Source organism: Macrobrachium nipponense, chromosome 20 (assembly GCF_015104395.2).
Source record: "Macrobrachium nipponense isolate FS-2020 chromosome 20, ASM1510439v2, whole genome shotgun sequence".
Classification (NCBI taxonomy): domain Eukaryota; kingdom Metazoa; phylum Arthropoda; class Malacostraca; order Decapoda; family Palaemonidae; genus Macrobrachium; species Macrobrachium nipponense.
In genome coordinates this window covers 26,689,545-26,707,574 of record NC_061089.1, presented here as the reverse complement: position 1 = coordinate 26,707,574, position 18,030 = coordinate 26,689,545, and the positions used below count along the sequence as shown (strand labels likewise).

Here is an 18,030-nt window from a genome sequence, read left to right as displayed (position 1 = left end):
GCCGACCGAGAAGAACACCTGGAGCTTCCTGTTGTGCCGCCGGATGGCGAACCAGATCCTCGACTGGTCGCCGCCACAGGTCGAAGAGCCATTTCCGCCACGTCCTGTTGTAGAGACCATTCGGTCCCTATCACCTGATCCTCCCGACGGCTGAGCGTGTCTGCTACTACATTCCTTCCCTGGAATGTAGCGTGCCGACAGCTCTATTGAGTGCGCCTCGGCCCACTCGTGCACCTGCCGAGTCAACTGATACAACGGGAGAGACACTAGGACCCCCCCTGTTTGTTGACGTAAGCCACCACCGTGGTGTTGACGTACATCAACAACCACTGAGTGGTCCCATCAAGCGGTCCTGGAACTCTTGGAGAGGCGAGGAACGCTGCCTTGAGTTTCAGTACATTGATGTGAAGGTGCTTGTCGTTCTCGTACCACACTCCTGAAGTCCGCAACTCTTCCAGGTGTGCGCCCCATCCCTCGTCGATGCGTCTGAGAGCAGCTGCATGTCCCGGGGGGAGAGTGCGCAGAGGCATCTTCTTAAGGGGTTCCTGTCGTCCAGTCACCCGGCTAGGTCCTGCCTCACCTCCTGTGTCCGTGACAATGGAAAGCTTGGGGGGGAAAGGGGGATCCGTCGCCTGTGACCAACTCTCCTTCAGTCTCCCTGAAGAGACCGCAGGTGAAGACGCCCGTTAGGGACTGGCTTCCCGAGTGACGACAGGTGTCCGATCACGACTTATTGCCATCGCTGAGCTACCTGTTCCTGCCGAGACAGAAACTGGTTTGGCTTGGCTGCTCCCTGGATCTGCTGATGACCGCGAGTCTGCGGGGAAGACTCGCCCTGCTACCGTGTCGATCCGCATACCCAGGTACTTCATCCTCTGCTTGTGCTCGAGATCGGACTTTTCGAAGTTCAGAACGATCCCCAGATCGCGACAGAACTCGAGCAGTCGATCCCTGTCCTGTAGCAACTGCGAGCGGTAGCTCGCCAGGACTAACCAATCGTCGAGATACCCCATCAGACGTATCCCGTGCGAATGGGTCCCAAGCAGACACCAGAGTGAACACTCGCGTGAACACCTGTGGGACGGTTGAGAGACCGAAGCAACGTGGCCTGAGCTGGTACACCGTCCCGTCGAGGATGAGCGGAGGTACTTTCTGGAGGACTGATGAATGGGTATTTGTAAATACGCATCCTTCAAGTCCACTGAAAGCCTGTAATCGTTCTCCCTGATAGAGTCGAGCACTTCGCGTGCCGTCTCCATCCGTGAACCGGGTTCTGGCGAACCAACCCGGTTCAGGGGAGAGAGATCTATCACCGGCGCCAGCCTCTCGTAGACGTTTTCCACCAGGAAGAGTCGGCTGTAAAAAAAGCCCGGTGACTGATCCGTGCCGATTTCTACAGCTCTCTTGCTCCAGCAATGGTCTTGATCTCCTGTCTCAATGCTACGTCCTTCGATGCCCCTGGAACGTACGCCTGCTGTTGGACCGGGTTCCCAATGGCTGGCCAGGCACCCCCCCACTTCCGGCAGCAGGTGAGGGGGAACGCCGTCCTTCCACTGTGAACGTCGTCTGGGTGGGGCTAATCGACACTGACAGGAGAGAGCCGATTACCGCTCCGACTCATTCCAGTCCTCGTCGAGGTCGAAACCTCAGGAGGTACCGAAGGGGTGGGGTATTTAAAATACGGTGTACCGAAGACACGTAGAAACGCCTCTGTCGCAGTAGAGGAGGTGAAGTAGCTTGTTCGACCGTCCAGAACTGAGAGAGCCTTCTTGTCCGTAGACGGAAGAGACTACCTGGTTCAACCCAGTCGGCAAGCTCCGATCTGCGGCAGACCCACCGTCGATTTTGGGTTCCCTCTCGGGCCCCAAAACGACTCGAGCCGAGACGTGGCTCTGCTGGTGGGAGCGGCGATCCTCCCCGAGATCATTGTGCTGACGAATCAGCGCCGTAACCTCGACAAAGTCCCCCCTCCTGGATCAAGGAAGTCACAGCATCTTGCAGAGTGGGACCGGTTAAGCCCTTCGAACAAGAGCATATTCCGAGAACCTTCCTCCTAAGAGGGGGAACAGCGACAGCCCTCCTCGGTCTTCCCCATCCACTTGCGCATACGTCCTGGCCGGTCCAAGAACCGTGCCTGGCACGTAGGGCGTTGTGGTGGGATCATGAGGGGCGCACCCCTCACGATCACTCCTCAATACCTCGCTCCTCCCGGTGTAACCCGAGGAGGTTGAAGGTACGGGAGAGGCAGACCTGACGCTCCCTCATTGCTCGCTGGCAGCACCAGCAGGCTTTGAGGGCTGCAGGCGATCGTCAACCCGCGGTGGCGATCGAGCTGCAGGCCTGGTCGAACCGTCTCCTGTGGAGAACGGCTGGACTGAGTATCTCGAGTATCAGAAGAGCTGGTGCTGTTACCCGTTCGCTTTCTGTAGAGAGCGACGGTCAGGCGACCTGCAGGCTCCACTGTCACAGTGAGACCGGTGCTTGTCCTCACGGCACGTCACGTCGCTGGTTCCAGCCTGGCTGGCACCGGCGAACGGGTGGAGGACCTCTTCCCAGCCTCAGCCCGTGGTCGGTCGTGGACCGTCACGTCCCCGGGTAGCCAGCTGTTCGCCGCGAGAGTGAGAGCTGGTTTCTAGTGAGAGTCGCATAAGCGGCTGTCACCAGTCTTCCGCCCCGTGCCGTGAACCTGACGCTGAGCGGACTCAGAGGTCTGGTTCCTGGCTGCACGGTCGCTGTAGGCGACCGTACACTCGGTACCTCCCGCGCAACGAGAGGCCGAGACGGACCCTGATGCAGTGGCAGAACCACTGACACCAGGCGAGGAAATAGTACCGGTGTTAGCCGGTACCCTCTGGTCCCCGTAGTCGTCTTCCTTGCGGAGAAGAGACGGGCCCCGCTCCCGAATGAGCAGGAGGACCAGCGGAAGGAACAACCCTCCGTCCCACCGAGGTGAGACGGGGTCCCGAGAAGCTCCCGAGGGAGACTTCTTAGGAGGGAGAGGCAACCTTCTTCTTCCTCGGCTGTGAAGCCTTAGAAGTCGAAGGGGAAGAGGCGGCACCGACGACGATGAAGAAGATGAAGACGACGACGACGACACCTTCCTCCTCTTCTTCGTCAGCTTCCTCAGGACAGACGTAAGATCTGCTATCCAGGGCTGAGCCGGGGCTGCTGTAGCCGAAGCCACAGGGCCCGGACGCACCTGTACGACAGACAAACCAAAGTCTGGGGTAGTACCACCACGACAGGGACGACATCAGCAGGTATGGGCAATCTCAGGAACAGCAGGCACAGCCAGCACAGCATCGGTAGGGACAGCCAGCGCAAGCAACGGCAGGGACAGCCACGCGCAGCAACGGCAGGGACAGCCAGCCGCAGCAACTGCATGGACAGTCAGCCCAGAATCGGCAGGTTACGGCAGGCAGCACCGGAACCCAGGAAGTGGAGCAGCAGTCAGCAACATCCTGGTACTGGCGGCAGGTCCAGGGGCGAGCTCTAGGGCAGCGGAAGTGTGGTCGCTGCAGCGTTCGGCAACCACGAGCGGCGGCGGTCACGGCCCCTCCCTCTCGGTACGGCGAACGGCACTTCACATGCGGCTGTAGGCAAGACTGTTACCACGTGAGGCGAGTACACCAGGGAGGAGGGACGTCGTCACCTGGTTGCGTGGTCACCACTCATGGGTGACCGCAGTAGGCCCTAATTAGAAAAAGAAAAAACACAATCATGCGAAAGCAAAACGACGATTGAAGCGGGCAGAGAGCGATGATACACGTCCACACGCCAGTAGGCCGAAAGCAAAAGTGGTTTTGTTTACCTCCCAGTCGCTCAGCGCGCGCGCCTGTCGGACAAGCAGTTAACTACCGAACCCCTTGTTCGAAAGCTTACGACCTATCCAGCTGCCGCTAGTACCTTCCTATTGTAAAAGGACCGAAGGTTTGTATGCCGTGTCGGAACAAACGCATCCTTCAAGTCCACTGAAAGCATGAAATCGTTCTCCCTGATGGAGTCGAGCACTGAGCGTGCCGTCTCCATCGTGAACCGGGTCTGGCGAACAAACCGGTTCAGGGTGGGAGAGAGATCTATCACCGGCGCCAGCCTCCCGTAGACTTTTCCAGGAAGAGTTCGACTGTAAAAGCCCGGTGACTGATCCGTGACGATCTCTACAGCTCTCTTGCTCAGCATGGTCTTTATCTCCTGTCTCAGTGCTACGTCCTTCGATGACCCTGGAACGTACGACTGCTGTTGGACCGGGTTGGAGGTGAGGGGTGGCCGAGATTCGAAGGGTAATAGATATCCCTCCCGAAGGACATCTACAATCCAGGTCTCGGCGCCGTAGCGCTGCCAAGTTGCCCAATGGCTGGCCAGGCACCCCCCACTTCCGGCAGCAGGTGAGGGGGAACGCCGTCCCTAGCGTTTCCCCCCTTTCTTCGACTTCTTCCCAGAGCCTCCACGGGATGAGGAGGGCTGGGAGGAGGGCTGTTAAGGCCTCCCCTTGCCAGAAGTCGAAGAAGACAGAGTCATTCCCCTCCCCGGGGCTTCGACGCAGCAACCGTCTTAGCCGCCGGAGGAAGCGCTAGCCGAGCTCTTAGACTTGGCCGCAGTCCGAGGCTGCCCAGAAGCCTTCGAGGACTGCCTGGTGAACCAGACGGTCACTGTCGTCTAGTGCGCCGTCTGTCCACCGCAGCGTCACCATCTCTCCTGGGAAGAGAGACGTGGAACTCCGTAGAGGTCCGTTTCGAAGTCCCAACGCCGCTTCACGCCCGGCCGCCTGGAAACCCTGAAACCCGAGTAAGGACAGCGTCCCTTCGTCGGAGAACCAGGTTGGCCCACAGGTTCACCGTCTGGTGGGCAAGGAAGGAGAGGCTCTTCCCCAAGACTGGCAAATTTCTCCTGAAGGCCGAGTCATCTTCGGGAGAAATTCCCCCGGAGTTGGCTGCGACCTTAGATACTGTGAGGGACCACAGATCTAGCCAGGAGACGCCTGGAAAGCTGCCATGGCGGTAGATTCCAGGCCGAGTGCCTCTTGCTGCGAGAACCACAGGTTCTCGGACAGGAGCTGTTGCAGAGACACACCGGAGTCAGCCTAGCTAACTCCGGGTTCACCTGTTTGGGCGGCATCGGGTCCTCAGATGGCACGTAAAAAACCGCCGCTGTCGTAGCAGAGGAGGTGGAAGCAGCTTGCTCGACCTGCCAGACTTGAGCGAACCAGTCTTGTCCGGAGACAAGCGATTCAACCTGGTCCAGCACTGAGTCCGCAAGTAATCCGAACGCGGCAAACCCACCGTCGGTCTGGTTCCCTCTTCGGGCCCCAGAAACGACTCGAGCCGGGACGTGGGCTCGGATGGTGGGAGCGGCGATCCTTCCCCGAGGTCGTTGTGCTGACGAATCAGCGCAATAACCTCGGCAAAGTTCCTCTGGATCTCAGGCGTGACTGCATCCTGCGGAGTTGGACCGTCCAGTCCCTCAAACAGGAGCCACCTCCCGAGACCCTCCTCCTCAAGGAGAGGAGCAGCGACAGCCCCCTCTCGTCTCCTCCAACCACCTGTGCTACGACCTGGCTGGTCCGAGAACCGAGCCTGGTGCGTACGACGCTTTCCGGTGGAAACGGGACCTCCTAGAGAGGGGCGCACCCCTCACGATCACTCCTCAATACCTCGCCCCTCCCGGTGTAACCCGAGGAGGTTGAAGGTATGGGAGAGGAAGACCTGACACTCTCTCCTCGCTCGCTGGTAGAACCAGTGGGCTTGGAGGACTGCAGGCGATCGCCAACCCGCGGTGGCGATCGAGCTGCAGACCTAGTCGAGCCGTCTCGCTGTGGAGAACGGCTGGACCGAGAACAGCGGCCCCGGTCTCGTGTGTCAGAGGAGCTGGTGCTGGTCGCCGTACCCGATCGCTCTCTGTGAGAGCGACGGTCAGGCGACCGGCGAGCTCCACTGTCACGGTGAGATCGGTGCATATCCTCACGGTGCGTCAGTTCGCTGGTACCAGCCGTGGCTGGTGCCGGCGAACGGGGGGACCTCTTCCCAGCCTCAGCCCGTGGCCGGTCATGGACCGTCACGTCCGCCCGGGTAGCCAGCTGCTCGCCGCGAGAGCGAGAGCTGGCCTGGTGAGAGTCGCGTGAGCGGCTGTCACCAGTCTTCCGCTCCGTGCCGTGAACCTGACGCTGAGCGGACTCAGAGGTCTGGTTCCTGGCTGCACGGTCGCTGGTAGGCGACCGTACACTCGGTACCTCTCGCGAACGAGCGGCCGCGCCGGACCCTGCTGCTGTGGCCGAACCACTGACAGCAGGTGAGGAAGTGCCGGTGTTAGCGGCACCCCTCTGGTCCCCGTAGTCTTCTTCCTTGCGGGAGAAGAGACGGGTCCTGCTCCCGAAGGAGCAGGGCGACCAGCGGAAGAACCCCCCTCTCACCAGAGCGAGACGGGCCCTTAGAAGTTCCCGAAGGAGACTTCTTAGGGGGGGGGGTAGGCGACTTCTTCTTCTTCGGCGGGGGAGCCTTAGAAGAAGAAGGGGAAGAGGTGGCAGACGACGACGACGACGAAGAAGACGATGAAGACGACGACGACACCTTCCTCCTCTTCTCTTCTTCTTCGTCAACCTCCTCAGGACCGAACGTCAGATCTGTCATCCAGGACGGAGCCGGGGCTGCTGTTGCCGAAGCAACATGCCCGGACGTACCTGTCCGAACAGGACCCGCATCGGGAGCAGCGGCGCCAGGAACAGGAACAACATCAGCAGGTGCGAACATCACGGGAACGGCAGACGAGACAGCAGGAGCAGGTACAGGTACAGCAGCGGTAGTCACGGCAGGTACGGCAGACTGTGTGGGTGGTACAGGTGGTCGAACCAGCGGCACAGACATCCTAGGTACCTGGTGGGAGGTCCAGGGCGAGCTCTTCGGGCACATGAAGTCCGGTCGCGGCAGCACGGCAAACCCAGGTGGCGGCATCACACTCCCCCGAGTTACGGCGACTGGCCCCTGCACCGATGTAGTGGGTGTTACAGAGACCGCGTGCTGGGTGTACACCAGGTGAGGAGGTGAAGCATAGCCAGGGGTTGTAAGGGTCGTGGTGGTGGTCGTGACCGTTGCATGGGTGACCGCACGGAGCCAGCGAGATGAAAGAGCAGCCCCTGGACACTCCGGCACGCCCTGCAGCCCCAACGATGCCACCCCACACCTGTCCGAGGTCATCCTTGCGCGGCAACCGCACCAATGAGAGGCAAAAGTCTGGTGATTAGAAGGATCCTCTAACCCGTTCGCTGCGAAGACGAACGGATAGAGGACCCAGAGTACAACTCTACGTCAGGGTATCTAGCGCCCTCCTCCACACTCGACACGTCAGGAGAGGAGAAGGACCTAGACACCCCCCCCCCCCGAAGGGGAAGGCGCGAGACTGGAAGTTTGGAGGCGGCGGCAGGAAAGAAGACGAAGTGTCCGTCACCAAAGGAGTCGCGGGAGAGCTCCCCGACGACTCCTTTGCAGGCCTTCGCTTCTTCCTGCCCTCATACAAAGTCCACTGCGCCTCCGACCAATCAATTCACCCCTCCACAGGCCCGGCTTCGGGTGCATTCGCGCCCCCGACACCGAGCACACAAAATATGAGGGTCAATCTCCGGGAACGATCTGAACTTCCCGCATTTACGCCCTTCGATACCCGGGCAAAGTCTCCGTGGGGTAGCGAGGCGAGGAGATTCCATCATAATCAATTGAAGGCAGTAATTAATATGAAAAAAGAGAATAATTGTACTTACAATAGCTCTTTCATACACAATTACAACCAAATACTCAGAAAGCAAACGACGAGAAGCGGGCAGAGAGCGTCGAACAACACGTCCATCCACCGCGAGGCCGAAAGCAAAAGTGATTTGTTTACCTCCCAGTCGCGCGCGCGCGCCTGTCGGACAAGCAGTTAACTACCGAACCCCTTGTTCGAAAGCTTACGACCTATCCAGCTGCCGCTAGTACCTTCCTATTGTAAAAAAAAAAGGACCGAAGGTTTGTATGCCGTGTCGGAACAACTTGAATTTAGGTTGCTGTACGTGGAAAAACTAAGAGGGCTACCTATGTAAGTTACTGGGCAAGTAACATAAAATAAAAAAGAAAAAAAAAATTGGTCAATACTATCTCTGGTATTCTCCCTGTTGATTAGTTCTCCAAAAGGTTGCTATACTGAATCTTAACCACATGCAAATCACCATTTATGTTGTTCTTTTAAAAGTTTCTGGAGGGTTGATATTTTGTTCTTTATACATATACCTAGTACTACAGTACTTATGATACTCTTGTATAGTTCTATCTAGCTCATCCAAAACATCCTTGGCAAAGCATATGAATAAAGACTTACTCAAATTGATTTTAGTACTACCTTCAACTTCACTAAACATATGGATCTTTTAAGTGCAATTTGTAACTTGATGGTGGTAGCTGAGTACTTGGTCCCATTCAGTTTTCAATGGGATACTAGTAGCAGACAGTTGCTACACGTGGTCTTTGTATAAAGCGTATTTTTCACATGCAGAACAAACCTTCAGTCTTAACAGGATAAATCTTCTGGTGCCAGCTGGAAACCAGTTAAAAAAGCAATCAAAGATTGTATATGCAAGGAATCTGCGTCATCTGCCATCTAATGCATAGAAGAGGTAGAGAGTGGTCATCGACCATGCATGAACCACGTGAGGCATTTAGTCTTCCTTCAACGGCCTTAAGAGAGCGGATATTCGCTTTGCTCTCCTTCCCAAGCCGGTTTTTTGGTTTTATAGCCCATGATTCTTCCTGCTTTTATTGAGCATATGAGTGTGGTTGTTTGTTTACCATGGATTCCTCCAAGAAGTGCCGGGCTCGAAAGCACACATGGCCAGGCCTTCCAGGATTCCCATGTTCTCAATTCCTAGCTTCCTCCTTGACTAACCCCCATACACCTTGCAGTAAATGTCATGCTAATCTTTGTAACGTTACCAATCCATGCCTGGAGTGTCGTTCCTGCCCTGTTATGCAGTGGAAGAACTTCTGCAAGAAGACAGAGTATTGCATGATCTCTAGTCCTTCTTGGGAAGGATTCACCCCTCCTCAAGTGGATGCTTATGTTTCCCCTTCTTCCAGACTTTTCCTTTTTGCATCCGTCATCCATTGATGCCTTGTCTTGAAACTTTACTAGATTTATGGGGGAAAAAAAATGAGCTAAAAGAGGTTTGAAAAATCCAAAGACTTTCATAAAAATCCTGAGATACTGGGAGAGTACCCTGTAGTATCACTAGAGGTCACTGCTGACCTACTGATCATATGAGGTTGTACTATCACCAGGATTGAGTAACCATGCAAAATTTCAAGTCAATCAGACAAAGGGAGCAGTTCAAAAATTGAGTTACGAGTTTTGACCCAGACAGACAGATGCAGAAGTCAAGTTAATAAAAGCATAAAAAGACAAAGACCAGGAGGAAGCCCTAACCAGAGCATTTACCACTGGATGAACTACAGCAACAGAGGCCCCCCCCCCGTTTGCAACAGATGAAGAAGCCTGGACAGCTCAAGACATAACAGAAGAAAAAAGCTCATGTCACAAGTCAGGTTGCCTAGGGACTATGCAAGAGATGGACTACTAGGGATGTTAAGTGTAGGCCATAGCTTTTGCAGGTACTCTGGCAATGCAATGTCTTCCTGATACATGGAACATCACATGCTCATGTATTTTCAGATGAAGCAGTTACAGAAGGAACAATTCCACCAGCATCTACTTTGTTCTCAAGGAAGGCATGAATTGACTTCTTAATGACTCAAGTGATATCCCTCCTGAAAGGGGTACATTAATAGGTAGTGGGATAGGTTTGGAAGGAGGACGCAAAAAGGAGCGAGAAGAAATCGGTGGCATCATCATGGATATATGCATCTCCTTCTACAAAGGAGCTGGAAAATGCCTCTTGTATATTCCTCTCATGCCAAACATCTCTTACTGTAGAGAAGACCAACCACCACACTCCTTGTGGGGAGAAGAATGAAGAATGGGTGCAAGCCTTCCTCCTATAAAACAGAACAATACTTGATCAAGTCTACCACTGTAACCACAGCCCAGTGGTGGCCTGTTCTATATGTTGACAGACACAATCAAAGCTAACTTTAACCTTAAATCAGATAAACTACTGAGGCTAAAGGGCTGTAATTTGGTATGTTTGATGACTGGAGGGTGGGTGATCAACATACCAATTTGCAGCCCTCTAGCCTTGTAGTTTTTAAGCTGAGAGTGGACAGAAAAAAAAGTGTAGATGGACAAAGCCATCTCAATAGTTTTATAGAAAACTAAAAGCTAAAGTACTTAACATTTGTCTCTCTATTAATTTTTTTTTTTTAAGATCCAAGTAGTTAAGACAAATTATTAACACCTAGCTTCTCTTATGTAATGCCTACCAAGATTGTCATCCCTAATAATGACCAAATTAACAGCTATTGCCAGTCACTGAAGGTGATCTTAACAACTATACTTATGGGGACTACATTTAATCTTGTGCGAGTTTGAAATTTGGGTAATCCTACAGTTAACTAGGGGTCCAAATTTCCCTGCATTCTGCAAGGTCAAGATGTGCACACAGAATCATCAAATATGTGTTGAAATCATGGAAAAAAAGAAAAAAAATAGCAATTTGCCTGCTTTCAGAGGCAGAGATTATAAATAAAAAAAGGAAATTAGGGATACATTCGTGATTACATCATCCTCGGCAGTACTCTACTACGCATGTCCACCGGAAATACCAGCTAAATAGTCAAATGCGTAGCCCACCGTGACACGGGAAAATAGGTATCCACTTTGTTAACCCACAAGGTGCAGCGCATCGCTAAAATCGACGCTTTACATGCTGCAAAATTGTGACGTCGATATGATCGACGCTTTATTTTCAAATATCGCAGTAAATTTAGCCCCTCCCCTTACCTCTGTTTGAGTGACGTCAACAGTCTCACTAGCATTCACCTCACTCTCAGACATAAAAGATGCCAGATTTCTCTTAATCATGTGTATCAAAATAGCATAATTGTAAACCTTCCATCAGCCCGGGGGGCGGGACCAGAGAGGCTTTCATATCTTGAAGTTACAACATTCGAAAATTTATATTAATCTTTGTTTATATTATAAATTTTGGTGATAATGGCTTTTGATGATGATGCTTATTCTTTTCCTTCAACTCATATAGAGACAGATAATTATAGCGACAGTGACGATAGTAATATTGGTTTAAAAGTTAGTTTGTATATGTCCGTTAACTTACACACACTTAGGTATACACCGATTCAACCAATTAATAACTGCAGTATATATTTTGCAATTTTTTAAGTTTCTTGAATAGCTGAGTAATATTGTAATGAAAAAATGTGAAATTATCTCAGGAAATACGGCATAAAGCATTCCAAAACTAAAATGCATTTTTTTAAAAGAACATTTTCTTTCCAAAACATATTCTTTTCAAATATTAATTTTCAAAATATCTTTTATTTCATTTTTTATTATTAATCTGCAAAACAAGGAGAATACAACCATGTATAACATTAGGAGATAGCAAAGTTTAAAAATGAGCAAGAAAATATTGGTTCCATTACTGATATTGCTAATGCATAATATTGCCGTTGTCCTTTGGTAGCAACCCCCTAGGACCTCTTGGGTTAAAATAAAAATTTACCAAGGCAAATATACTAGCCTATAGCCAGGACTGTGATTAGATTGCCTGGCAAGAGCAACACTAGCTCCTGGTAGACAGGAATAGTATTTTAATAATTTTTGTTACAATGGATAGATTTGCCAAGCTCAATCTTCCATCCTAAAATTCAGATTGTTTGTATGGTGTTTTTACATTGCATGGAACCAGTGATTATTCAGCAATGGGACCAACGGCTTTACTTGACTTTCAAACCATGTCGAGAGTGAACTTCTATCACCAGAAATACACATCTCTAACCACTCAGTGGAATCCCCAAGAACCGAACTTGCAGCTATTGAGGTGGCAAGCCAAGACCATACTGATCACGCCACTGAGGCGCTCTTAAAATTGAGGCACTCATGTTAGACAGACCATTCAATCACCACTTTGTGGTAGACCTAGACTAGCTAAATGTTTCTCCCAACACCATCACCCATCAGGATCCTACATTTACTCTTGAGTAGGCCTAAATGGTACAGGGTAGGAGAGATCCTTAAAATTAAGACTGAAAAGAAAAACAATCAAGGACATGCAGCAAATGGGCAACCATAAAATTTTGTATAGAGGTTCGGCCTGCAAATATGCTTCACAAATTTAGGGGAGAATTTAACTTGTCAATCTCTAAGCCTAGGCTGTCCTCCAAATTTTCATAGGCTATCTTTGGGCACTAGCCTACTTAAAGGCCAAATTAGGTAACACTAAACCTAGGTAGGGAACCTGGGCTACTCCTTGAAATTATTTACCTGTCAACCGCAGCACTATCAAAAGGCAAAATGTTTAATGGTTTATGCCGACACTCGCCAATTGTCCTGGTTCCAAAACTCACCAAATCATCTCCAGATTCATCCAGGAATGAAAGGGAATCATCGCCATTGGGAGTCATGGTTTTTCAGCCTGCTGGTAAGCACTTATGCAATTGCTAAAATTATGGTAGCCCGTGCAAGCCGTTAGTGTCCAGAGCCAAGCAAAGGATGATGACTTTTCCCGCGCTTTTGAGGGATAAATAAATCCCAAAAAAACATATGCAATGCGATCAACCATTTCCTCTACAAAATGCAACTACTAGGTTCTTTGTTTCCACTAAGGTCCTGATTACAAGGAAATTCATTTCAATAAATATTCTTATGAATAACAGTCTACCCGATATATATCTTGATCCTAAGTCAAATGGTGCATTTCAATGGCAAAATAATCATTTTGGCAACTATATCGCGGGTATTGGTACTGACCTGCCACTTTGCGTGCTGATTGGGACCAATGTTTATGTTTATATGCCAGACCGTAACGTGATGACTTCATGGATTGGTAGGCAAACAATGTAAGTTAGTAACTATTTGAAAATAATGAAAAAAATGTGTGCATTTCTTCTCATCTCATGGGCATCTATTATTATCATGAAATCCTGCTGGTCAAATAAAGTGTCAAAGCAATATATACCGGGTAGGCGGAAACTCGCTTTTATTTCAGTCTACGATGCAACACAATGATTAATAAACAGTTTAATAAAAGTAATCCACTAAAAGCAATTATAGTGAGTAGAATTTGTCTACACTTAAGAGTGGTTTGTGCACACCAACGACCTGTGACGCAAAGGACCTACGTGAAATTCCACGGTTCATGTCTTAACTGTGATTTGCCCTTCACATATACCAACTCACTTGCACCCTTTCTTCCAACACTTCACATCCAAGTCCTTCCAACTTTATTTAGGGCTCACTGGAACTCGACTGATTAGCAAGTACTATTCCTCCGATGATTATGTGAAGTGGAGGGCAAAACCAAGCCGGATATCCCCATCTCCGTGACTGTATCTCATCCTCGAATGGCCCTTCCGCAACATAGCATTAGTCTCCATTCGACAATTTTGTACACATGGTATCACTGTAACACTATGATTAGTGTCCATATAGCGATACAGATCTAACCAGACTTATGTAGAGACTTATTTTCGCATGCAATTTCATTCCGATTCCCAAAACTTACCAAGTCACTTGTTTTTTGTTTGGTACTACCCATAGATTTTCGCTTAATTCCACCTGAAGCTCGACGAAAAAATAAACTTCATTAACCTTTTTTCCATCTAATAATTTATTTCATCCTTTTGTGCTACTGTTTTTCATAGGATTATCCCAGTGGCCGGAATTAAAGTCACAGGATAATTGTCACAATTTTTGTCTTAGAAAAAAAATGTCACAGGGAAAAATCAATATTTCTTAGGGGTCATTATTCTTTATGATAGTTACAGACTTCTGTTTATGTAATTACAGTCATCCCCAACGGGGATACATACAGAGTTAAAAGAAAAAAAATCCTCAACGGCCTTCTGCTAAAATCCCCCCAAAGGTGAATACATAATTTTTACCTGGATTCGTTATCCCAAGACATGCCTGCCAAGATATATGATGCATTGTGTTTTTGAGGACGCTTTGTAAACCTCAACAGCTGCATATTCTAAAATCTACTGTAAACTGAACTTCTTCCATCTCTGTATAATTTTTCATTGTAATATTTATCTACAGGAAATGCACAAGAACAAGGTGAGATAACATTGTCCGTGTAGCATTCAACAGGTCACGTTGACATTTACTTAAAACAACTTCTTTCATGAATATCATTTGATATCATTTGACTTTATATAGTTCACCGGGAATGCCATGGTAATGCAAAACCTTCCTTTACGTGGGTTTGGACGTAACATTCAAACAGTCTATTTATTGATCAGTGGGCTCCTTTAAACACACAAAATGGTTTGAAAAAAGCCGTTTAAACAATGTACTGTCTCCAGTTCATATTTTCATAGGAATAACCGATAATCGGGCATTGACATTTTATTAAATTAATATTTTAAACTTTTATTTTAAAAAAAAGTACTTTTAAAAGTTATCGAAAGCACACATTACATGGCACATATTTTTTTCGCTTGTTTTTAATTTGTTGTTGCTTAAAACTATATCAAACGAAAATTCTGCTCTTCAACTTCACATTCAAGTTCAAATGTCCTGGATTTCATAAGATTTCTGCCTTGCATATCTTGATGATACCTATTTGAATACAGTTGTCCTCGATTGTGATCGATTACATGTAGCAATGGATAAGGCAGTAGTTTGTTGCACTTTATAGTAAGTGAAAAATTTTAAGGACTTGGTTTTAAGGATAGCTTAATGTGCGTTTCTTTTCTGTTAATAATGTTTAAACTGCCTCGCCATATGTATTTCAAACCTATGTTTTGCTCGCAATAATTCTGGGTGTCATGTTTCATCATATCCTGACTGCGATTTCAAAGAATATAGTTCTTCCCAATTTCATTCTCGGCATTTTTCGGTTATTTTCTTTGGTCAAATTTGTTTCAGTTGGTTTGATCATTACTTTTTGTTGTGTTGCCACATGTCAAGACAGTGTAAGAGATGAGAAGTTTACATTAGTCCCATATTTGGGGGAAATTATGTTAAAAGGGGAATTGGACAAGTCCTTCAAAAAAATCCATGGAAGAATAGTATATGATAGTGTCCATAGATCACCTGTAGGTGACAAAAAGGCTAGAAGACCTACATCTATTTGGATGGGAGCCATGAGACAACAGGTTGTCTGCGTATGGTGAATTTTGTGGAAAATAAAAGTGGAGGAGAGACATAGGTGGCGGAAATTCAAAACAGTGTGTAGCACGTTGCACATGTTGCTGCATTGATGTTTTATAGTAATGAAGTAATGAATACGGTTGTGCATGTTACTTATTTCACTACCTATTTCAGTTAATTATACTTATTTGCATAAATTGTATTAATGATAGATTAGGAGGATTATCACAAGTATTGAATATTACTTAAAATTCTTGTTCAGTAGGTAAAACTGCATAGAAAAACCGTAACTGCCAGTCTAGGCCGCCGCGGATAAGTACACTAGATCTACCAACGCTAAAAAAATCATGTAAGAAAAAATATATAAAGCGCTAAAATGTGGCAAAGGAAACCGAAAATCCGGCCTAACCTAGTGTCTCGTTAACGTTATAAAACACAACCGTCATTTTAATCTCTCAATGCATAATATGTTACGGCACAGCATGCTAAGCTTCTAGAAGTTCAATGCACTAGAACAGAATGTTAATGTCATAACTTACGATAAGCTTAGGCTAGATCTCTTCACACTTCAACAGAGTCGGGGATGGTAGTGAAAGACGCGGCCTGGACAGTCTGAATTCACTGACTCACTGTCAACCTGATCTGCGATAGATCGACTGCAAGCAAGACCAACGTTGGGTGATGTTTCAGTGGTTTCGCTTCAACTACCAAAATATGTTATCACTACTTACCGAGATACATCTGTCTAACCTATGGTGGACCATGAACCTGAAATTTCACTCTCCTTCCTTGAATCCTTGGCGAGATCGGTTCTGTTGATGTAAGTAAACGCGTCTGCAAGGGGGTGCACAAATCACCATTACTTGACCATTAATAATATACTATTTGTCGAAGACTGTAGGCCCGCAGTGACAGATCTTAATGAATTTTCCCTTTACTAATAAACATAATGCAGTTTCATTGATTTTTGTTTGTTTGTTTGCAGTGGTCATATGTCGAACATAAAAAGCATCTGAAGGAAATTACAAATGATTATGAAGTACTAAACCTATTGCAACGACCATTGACTCTTCAGGAAACAACCATTTCGCGGAGGGCCTTAAAACACGTCCACATGCACACAAGAATGTGGCTAGACATTAAAAGCAGGTAGTGAAATATAACTTTTGACAATAATTACTTTAACAGTATTATTTAAAAAGAGTGATCTTTTTATTGGCAAACAATACATGTAACAATATACTCTCAAGTTTCCAATAGAAGCTACTCAAATGTTAGAAAATAAATCGATTATTAAAAAATACCTTTTTCTGTGAACAAACAAACAGCATACTTCGCTCACCTTTAGTGTTGAAGGTCTTCATAATATAAGGTTACCAATTATGACAGTTTTCACAGAGACTGATAATTGATATACCGCTTTGATGAAATCTTGGCAATATTCTTCAGACGAATTAACTAAACTATATATATATATATATATATATATATATATATATATATATATATATATATATATATATATATATTTACTTTTGAGAATTATTCTTTGCTGGTAGTTAACTTCTAACATTCCATTTATTAGCTGTTACCCGAGAAGTGTCATATATATATATATATATATATATATATATATATATATATATATATATATATATATATGACACTTCTCGGGTAACAGCTAATAAATGGAATGTTAGAAGTTAACTACAAGCAAAGAATGATTCTCAAAAGTAAAATGAGCCCAGCAAGAAGCCCAAATGACTAAAAGTGGACAGAATCTGTCACTTTGCTGGTTTCTGTGGATTAGCATATACAGGAACAAAAAGCAAATAGTAACAAAATATCATGCGTCAAGTCTCTATCACGTGTGCAGACCTCTTGTTGTCCTGGAAGAATTAAGGGCGTAACTTATGATGTAGCCTACTATACCTTCAAATTTGTGTCCATGACAGGGATCGCCAAGGTATTTGGGTGAAACTATAGTTATGAGGAGGAAAATGAACTAAAATGGAAAGACGTACTTAGGTTTCAAGTTTTATGACACTCAGCTGGAATTGCATCTCAACTTGGACTCCTGCAGACTTCATGCTCAAGTCGAGGCGTCTGTCATCTCTTAGAAATTCATGAATTTGCAATAAAACGGTATGAAAGCCTTTGCATCTTTTATCACTCATGTAATGAGCAAGAATGAATTTCTGAATTAACTTAGTGCTCTTACCACTAAATCGTTTTTAACTCTCTTTCCCCTAATATGATTCAATTTTCTTTGTTGTTATTTTGTGTTGTAATAGTTAATTAACTCCAAAGACCAACAGGGTAAATAAGAATAATGAAAGAATCATTATTAAACAAAAATGCGCATAGAGATTGGGCAAGTCTTATAATAATATGGAAAGAAAACATTATGCACTGCAATGTGAAAATGAAAGAATAATATGATTTGCACGATTTCACAATTGGAGGTGCTACAAAGTGGTTGAAATAGATTCTGCTAATTTGACTTTATACTAGAGGTCAATGTGGTAGTTTTTATGCAGCAAATACAGGAACAGTATCGCGCAAGGAGGAGTAATATTACTATGTAATTGGGTCTTGAGAAGGTATTAGGCAAATACTAAGTCTCGGAAACAAATATTAGACGGGCATTTCGAAGGCATAGGATACCAAAAAGGTTCATTAAGCTAGTTTTGTGGTTTTACCCTAATAAGATCAAAAGTGAAGGTAGTGAAAGGTTTATCAAGAGAATTTGAAATAAATGCTGGTGTCCATCATGGATCA

General features: G+C 47.0%; 1 protein-coding gene across 9 annotated transcripts in view; it reads right to left on the bottom strand.

The window, feature by feature from the left end:
- LOC135223803 (polycomb protein EED-like) overlaps positions 1–16,613 on the bottom strand; it is a 73,387-nt gene extending 56,774 nt beyond the window's left edge. The window contains exon 1 of one of the 9 annotated variants that reach the window (XM_064262698.1): positions 16,592–16,613. Coding sequence is in view for 3 of the 9 variants with exons in the window: in XM_064262645.1 (XP_064118715.1) it covers positions 12,501–12,557 (57 nt within the window). In the remaining 6 variants the exon portion in view is untranslated. Of the gene's footprint in view, positions 1–12,417; positions 12,682–12,903; positions 13,045–13,274; positions 13,488–15,788; positions 15,954–15,980; positions 16,094–16,591 lie in introns of those variants that run through there. The other 8 variants (XM_064262636.1, XM_064262651.1, XM_064262690.1 and 5 more) reach the window with 8 other exon arrangements.
- Positions 16,614–18,030: the final 1,417 nt, after the last annotated feature.